The sequence below is a fragment of the Apium graveolens genome, chromosome 7 (genome assembly GCF_009905375.1).
Source record: "Apium graveolens cultivar Ventura chromosome 7, ASM990537v1, whole genome shotgun sequence".
Taxonomy (NCBI): Eukaryota; Viridiplantae; Streptophyta; class Magnoliopsida; order Apiales; family Apiaceae; genus Apium; species Apium graveolens.
In genome coordinates, this window is record NC_133653.1 from 53449960 (window position 1) to 53457358 (window position 7399).

Here is a 7399-nt window from a genome sequence, read left to right on the forward strand (position 1 = left end):
TTTGCAAATTGTTTCCAAAATAATTACGAGAGCTGATAAAAAAATCTTTGACACGATAAAATAAGAAAAAAGATGGATTATATATTACTCCCTCTATTTCAAAATAAGAGTCGCTTTGACTTTTGACACATATTTTAAGGTGTAAATAAAAATTACTTTTGTATTTTTTTAATTTTTCTTTTTTGTGAATTAAAATTTAATGCTCATTCTATCCCATTTTAGTTGTTACTTTTACCCAGTTAAATTGACTAAAATTTGACCGAAGTTTATTAATATTTTATAATTGAAAAAAATAAAAAAATTATATCACCGGAAAATAGATTTAATCTACTTTAATATATAATTTTTAGTTTTTAAAATTATATAAGCATAATGTTTAGTATTTGATCAAAAATTGGTTAACTTGATTTTCATAAAAGGGAATGTGATAAATAAAATGAGATGAAAAGAGTATTTATATTTTTATTCATAAAAAAAATTGGAAAAAAGTAAACGAGAGTACTTTTACAAAACATCATGTCAAAAATCAAATGTACTTTTATTCCGAGACAGGAGGAGTAGAAGAAGGAATAAAGGCAATAGTTAGACTTACACTTATCCCAAATTAGGCGAAATCAAAATTAGGGTTAGGGTTCCACATTTGCCCCCAAAACAAACAAACCTCCATTTCTCAATCTTATCATCATCACAATCGAATTCAATGGCGAGCAACACAAATCAACAACAAGAAGGAAGCATCAGCGGCGCTCCATTAAAGAGAAAGCCAGTGTTTGTGAAAGTGAATGAATTGAAACCAGGCACTAAAGGCCACAATTTGACTGTCAAAGTTGTGTCTTCAACAACTGTTTTGGATAAGAAATCCATCCGTTCTTCTGGTAATACTCGTATTGCTGAGTGTCTTATTGGTGACGATACTGCCTCTATTCTCTTCACTGCTCGTAACGACCAAGGTTCGATCCTCTATAACCCATCTTTTCTATTTATATGTGTTTGTTTTGTATTGTCTGTTATGGTTTTTTGTGTTCTGTTGGATGTTAGATCTAGGTTGTGTTTTCGACTTTTCGTAAGTTATGTTGATGAAATGGCGTGTGAGGTGTTTGTTGCGTTGTGTGGTCGTAAATTATGCGGATTAGTGTTGGTGAAATTGTGTATAGTGAGATGTTTGGCCTCGTAAATTATGCGGAGTAATGTTGGTGAAATTGTGTATTATGAGATGATTTGGGCTCATAAATTATGCGGAGTGATGTCGGTGAAATTGTGTACAATGAGTTGTTTTGGGCTCGTAGATATTATGTGTAATGTTGGTGAAATTGTGTATTATGAGATTTTTTGGGCTTGAAAATATGAGGATTAGTGTTGGTGAAATTGTGTATTGTGAGATGTTTGCTGAGTTGTGGGCTCGCAAAGTATGCTGATTAATGTGGTGAAACTGTGGACTATGAGATGTTTTTTTGTGGAATTGTGTGTTATGAAATGTATATTTAAGTTATGTATTTGTAAATTATGCGGTTTGATGTTTGTTTAGTTGTGAGTGAGATTTTGTTGATGTTTATTGATGCGCAATGGTTTTATTTTTTTTTTGTCTTTTTTTAATTAATGGCAGATATATAAATAAATATAATTTGTTCTCAATGGAGAACAATTTTAGGTGAGAACAGTTGGCAACTGTGCTGTGTATGTTTCACACCTTTCGTATACGTTGTGTTATACAAAATTGTACATGTGTGCAGAACACTTTTTCCCACGTGAGAACTTTTCTCACACCGAGGGAGATATCTATACTCTATAGATATTATATAACCGGGTGTTATTATTTCAGCTCCCTAATATTAGTAATAGTCTTAAAATATAGTAATGAGCTGGGCCTTTGATTATAACAGAGCAGTGTTTGTACCAAAGAATTGAGAAGCGTCCATTTAGGTATCAGGATCTTATTGTCCATATCAGTTTCTGTTATTTGTTGTGTCTACCAGTTACTGCACTTTCATTTGATGATTTGAAGTTAAGTAAATAGAGGGCTGAGTTCTGATCATGTGAGTGTTGACCAGTTTTGGCTAAATCGATCAAAGAATAGATCTAAAATCTTTAATAGTGATAGCAATTTTTCCTCAAATTTATTTGTTCATTAGATTGGCACTGATATGTCTTAGCTTTTACTACTGGGGTGGGCTAGTTTGTCCTACACCAGGTATGGAGAGGTGAATGAACAGCTGTATATTTAAATGTACTGGCCCCTTGTAAATTTACATGTTTCATATTTACTTCTTTTTTTTTTCTCTTTTTATTGCTAGGTAATATATGTGAGAAGTGAGAACACACTCCTGTGCTAAGCGACATACACTTGTTAGCTAAACTTTTTCAAGTTTGCTTGTCACGACATGTTAACTTTCTTGTTTGGAGTCGGGCTTTGAAAGAATATACATTTGTACATACTGACATTAGTCTTCGTCATGATATATATTTGCACAGAGAATGAACTGCAATTTTTTTGCTAATGATAATGCGTTTGCATTTTGGGCAGTTGACTTAATGAAGCCTGGAACTACAGTTATAATACGTAATTCCAAGATTGACATGTTCAAGGGTTCTATGAGGCTAGCTGTTGACAAGTGGGGCCGCGTGGAAGTCACTGAACCTGCAAAATTTGATGTCAAAGAAGATAACAATCTGTCACTAGTTGAGTATGAGTTGGTTAACGTTGAAGTGTGATACTCTGGGATTTCTGGCCTTTAATCTCTGTCATTGTCTATGCCATAAGATGTAATGACATAAACTTCTGCCACAACTGGGTTTGGTATACAAATCTCTTGAAGTCATTTCTGTCTTTCAGCTGATAATATGAGTAATTGGAGTAGTTGGCATGTAACAATGATCCTTGTTTGATTGTTTGCTTCTGATACAGAAGATAATGAATGAGTAGGTTGAATATCTGACTTATTCTTCCTTTGATACTGAATTCCTCTATTTCTGAATTCTAATAATTGGATATGTAATTTTGATTCTTAGGGTTTGTGCATGATCTAGTGCATTCTAGACTAGGTAAACTCTTGATCGAATGAATTAGTGTTATAATCTATTATTCTCTGCATATTTGTACAATATTATGTCAAGTGAAGCTGGTTCCCGGTATGATATTGCTCTGAGAAACTGAATGTTATATCTTCTATCACATGGCCTAGGGCTCTGAGGCCTTTCATGTTTGTTTTTAGGATGTTTTGGCAAAAAATCCTTTGGGCACTGCAATTGAATAGCATGTGCTCTGTTTTGGAGAATGGAACGGGATGGATATCAATTTAAATGAGTAGAGTGAAAAAAATAAATGAAGAGTAAAATGAGAGATATAACATACCCTATTAAAATTGTTGGAGAAAGTAAAGAAAATCATGAATACAACCATATCCATATAATAATAAAAATTCCTTCAATTCTCACCCAGTTCTATAAAAATATGTAAGTTGGTCGATTCACATGGACGATGAAAAATGTACTCTTTTAATTGATTAAGTTTTTTTTTGCTAATTAATTAAAAACTCACACTGGCGTGGGATCAAAAACCCCTGACCTCTTACAAAGAATTACAAGAACTTAACCAATGCACCAATATTTCGTTAGCTTTTAATTGATTAATTGGTGAATAAGACGAGGGAGGGAGAAATAAACAAGTATACGCTTGTTCACTTTATTTCATCCAAACTAATACAATCTGTGAATGCTTATCTGCTCCAGAGCAAATGACCTTTTCACTTTGTCCTATTCCATTCAAACCAAATACAACATTTGAACAATTCTATGCTACAAAGTAAACAATTCTTTCACTAGGTATTCACAAAGGTTACGAACATTTCCTAACCTCTAGCACCTGATGATTACAAACAATACCGGTTCATAGTTAAAAACAAACTTATATTTTTCATACAAATGTGCAAATCTCGCAACTTCATATGTAAGCTGTAACATACTTTGCATTATAAAGATACGATGATACTTCTCAAGAAAAAAAAATGTGCTCTCACCATTTTATATAAATGGACTTGCAAAATTGCACTTTCCGTGCACAAAATATAACTATATGCCGTATTGGGACTTGGGAGAACAAGTATTTTTAACTTGCACCAGGAGCATAACCACTTCTTCACACACTTTTGAAAATAAACAAAATTTGGTAACTGTGCCAGCAATTTAATACATGCATGGTTCTCTCATTTAAATATTTTGTTATGATTACCTGCACTTCTCCGAAAAAGGTACGATTGAACAATGTAATTTCATACTTAAGCTCAGAACTGCCTAAAGTTGTATTATTACAGTTTTCCCAACATCTACTAAATTGCCTCCAAATGCAGCACATCCCCACAATCATGCATCTACAATTAAAAAAGGAAGATAAAAAAACAAGATGATATATTTATGATAGAGTAAATGATGCTAAATTATATAATTGCAAGCTGCAGGCCCCATAAACAAATATTGCAAAATGACAAAAACAAGGAAATTCTTTTGTCTTGGATCATCAGCCACTGGCCAAGTTCTATGAACTTCTGAAACTGACAGTACAAAACATGGAAATAAAATGAACACTCTCCAAGTCATATTCAGCCATGTTCAGTATTACAGCCCTAAACCAAAAAAAAAGAAGAGGAGTTTCTTGGTCAAGAATTTAGCGGAAATATATGCTGATACTGTGTACATGACAATGTGAATAGTTTCTAAACATGGTTAAGAAACCAAGCAGATTAAGCAGAAAGAGAATTCTGAGTGTGCTGGACCAATTATATAGCAGACATGTCACATAGTAGAACATCCCCTTATTAACTTTTCCAACTTGGATATTATTCTTTTTGGCGTGAACAATCAGTGTCTATAGAGGTCTTTCACATATACATGTTCAAAAAATTAAGAGAAGAAGGTAAACAGCTTATGTAGTTACATAGATGAAATGAAGACTCTTCAGGTTGAAGTGCGACAAATTAAGTGCTCACAACCCTGAAAAAATAAAATAGAAATAATTGTTGGACATGATCACATAAAATTGCATCGCGATTGGACCATATAATTAGAAGTTAAGAGCATGGGTGATAACATAAATCATCTTATGTAGCATGACCATTCAGTATTTCACCATTTCTAAAGAAAAGAATTATTTTTACTCTAAAGGAAGTTTCTCTAACATTTCTAGAAAATGAAATTTGACTAGAACACATTATCTTATCAAACAGATAATTAAATGCACTCTATTGAACGCGAAAACCTACAGAGAAGTTAACTAGTGTTTTCAATCAATTGCTTGTGAATTGTGATGGTATTTCCAATATTTACTCTTCATTTCCATATGAAGGTTTAGCTCTTAAGGACTTGCAAATCTTATCTTCTGATAATTAAACAAGCAATGATCTTTTACTACCTCTAATCAAGATTTTGCTGAGTGAAAAGCAATAGATATAACATAACAAGCTAAGAGGGTGCATGTATAGGACAATCAATGTACTGAAGCTAAAGGTTGACCAAACATCTTACATTCTCTATTTTCTCCAACCTTTCACTTAACTCTCTGGATCTTAACAAACTACTGGAGTAGGTTTTCTTGAGTTCTTAAACTGTTGGTGTAAACTTATCCAGTAAAGACGGTGCGAGCAAAATCCTTTTTCCCCTTCCCCGATAACTCGAGGAAGAAGGCTAATTTGTTTTCAATCTTCTCCAGTCGATGCCACTACATAATGTTCTAATGCCTCTGACCTTTTCTAACTTTCTGTGTTTTACTTTCGACTTGATATATTTCAGTCATTAATTTACAAAACAGACAATTATTGTATAGTATTCAAAGTGAGAGAGAGTGTGTACTTAACAAAGAGGTCAAACAGATAAAAGAGACGCGGCCGGTGGGTATAGTCAAATAAGTTAAGGTCGGGTTTATTAGGCATGACCACTTGCAAACATTTAACATATCAGCACTCTACATCGGTTTTCGTCCACTTCATAATGTTTTTAACAGTGAAAACCAATTTGAAACTGTGGGATGGTTTATTAGTTGCAAGATTTTTAATGTGGTGACCCAACTGTGACTTGGTCTCTAGTTCAATGACGATCTAGCCAATCAACCCCTCTTTTTTCATTGGTGAATCGCCTTACTACTAAACTGTAAGCAACTACATAACCCATCAAGAGCAGCTAAGAAAAAATAAATCACAAGTATCTAACACCCATTTAGTGCACCAAATATCAAACCATTTTATCCATTCATTCACCTTTGGATGCGGATATAAGATTGCAATATGAATCAATCATCTTCAATACAAATTATCATCTTACATTAGAGTTGCCCACATGTATTTCAAAAGATCTTAATTCCGGTCAGAATTATAAACAAATCTAAACGGTATTAATCTCCAATTCTACTCTTTCGTTTTCTGTTCTAAACCTCACTCACCTCCCATCAACACTAAATTAAATTAAACCCACAAATTGACACCAAATCAACAAACTTCCACTAACATTTCCAAGATCATTCAAAAACCAACTTTAAAATCAACAATCTTCAACTCAATTTCACGAAAATCAACCCGAATACAGTTCAATAAAATTGAAAAGACAAAAAGGGGGTAAGTGTAAAAAAACCTTCAAGAGTCCAATTATAGATCCTAGGAGAGACAGAAAGCATGGAAGTGAGCAAAGCAGAAGCTGTAGCAGTGTGAAAAGGTAACATAGAATCCACAGCACAACTCATCTCAACTGGCAACCTGCAAGATTCAAGATTTACAATATTAAACACAAATAAAAAAATGAGTCTCTACATAAATGTGTGAGTGTGTGTTTAAAGGTGTGACCTTGAAATGAATGAAGAAGGAGGTTTTAGTTTGGGGAGGAGAAAAGGGGAAGAAGGGGTTTTGGTGGGTTTGGCGCCGACGGCGAATCTGGTAGCTCCGAGACGGGCGGAACGGAACGCTGATCTAGCAGCTATGGCGGCCATGTTTGCTTTTTCTGTGTGTGCGTGTGAAGAAGGGAGAAGAAAGAAATGAGAACAGGGTTTTGCTGGGTTTTGCCTTTTTCTGCCTTATATCCTTTTTATTAACACAACTTTAATAATTTTATAGTAACAATTTTGTAAAGCCAACTCTGATTATTAACAATTTTTAAAGACAGTGTATTTTTACTCTGGATAAAATGATAAATTTAATAAAATAATTTTATCAAAATAATTTTTTTCAATCTCAAAATATTATTTTAAAAAGATTTAACTATAATTGCTTTATTTTCATTTTAAATGAGTTAAAAAACAGGCTTATCAATACAGAATTGTGAACCAATTTTTTTTTAACAAATGTAGGGTTCTGATAGGGTAGACCTAGAGCATGATTGTTTTATAAAATCAGAACAGAAATCGCATATTTTGGATTTTAAAATT

General features: G+C 33.3%; 2 protein-coding genes across 5 annotated transcripts; one reads left to right on the top strand and one right to left on the bottom strand.

The window, feature by feature from the left end:
* Nucleotides 1-539: 539 nt before the first annotated feature.
* LOC141672821 (uncharacterized protein At4g28440-like) lies at nucleotides 540-3088 on the top strand. The gene is made up of 2 exons (XM_074479504.1): nucleotides 540-950; nucleotides 2522-3088. Exons 1-2 carry the CDS (start codon nucleotides 701-703, stop codon nucleotides 2707-2709), a joined length of 438 nt encoding a protein of 145 aa, XP_074335605.1. The 5' UTR covers nucleotides 540-700; the 3' UTR covers nucleotides 2710-3088.
* A 1029-nt stretch (nucleotides 3089-4117) lies between these two features.
* On the bottom strand, nucleotides 4118-7046 carry LOC141674050 (protein NUCLEAR FUSION DEFECTIVE 6, mitochondrial-like). Of its 4 annotated transcripts, none has more exons than XM_074480774.1 (4): nucleotides 6822-7045; nucleotides 6613-6734; nucleotides 4928-4983; nucleotides 4118-4364 (listed from the first exon to the last, which is right to left on the bottom strand). In XM_074480774.1, the coding sequence occupies exons 1-3, from the start codon at nucleotides 6962-6964 to the stop codon at nucleotides 4976-4978; spliced, it is 273 nt and encodes a 90-aa protein (XP_074336875.1). In that variant the 5' UTR covers nucleotides 6965-7045; the 3' UTR covers nucleotides 4118-4364; nucleotides 4928-4975. The 4 variants fall into 4 exon arrangements, with proteins under 4 accessions (XP_074336875.1, XP_074336877.1, XP_074336876.1 ...); XM_074480775.1 differs by lacking the exon at nucleotides 4118-4364 and adding an exon at nucleotides 4385-4616 and having other exon boundaries at nucleotides 6822-7046; XM_074480776.1 differs by lacking the exon at nucleotides 4928-4983 and having other exon boundaries at nucleotides 6822-7046.
* Nucleotides 7047-7399: the final 353 nt, after the last annotated feature.

Excerpts from the sequence above, each read along its gene's own strand:
- LOC141672821 (XM_074479504.1), top strand. The coding sequence starts at position 701 with ATGGCGAGCAACACAAATCAACAACAAGAAGGAAGCATCAGCGGCGCT. Across the intron at positions 951-2,521 it reads CACTGCTCGTAACGACCAAG|TTGACTTAATGAAGCCTGGA; the intron begins GTTCGATCCTCT and ends CATTTTGGGCAG.
- LOC141674050 (XM_074480776.1), bottom strand. The coding sequence starts at position 6,964 with ATGGCCGCCATAGCTGCTAGATCAGCGTTCCGTTCCGCCCGTCTCGGA. Across the intron at positions 6,735-6,821 it reads CCTTCTTCATTCATTTCAAG|GTTGCCAGTTGAGATGAGTT; the intron begins GTCACACCTTTA and ends TGAATCTTGCAG.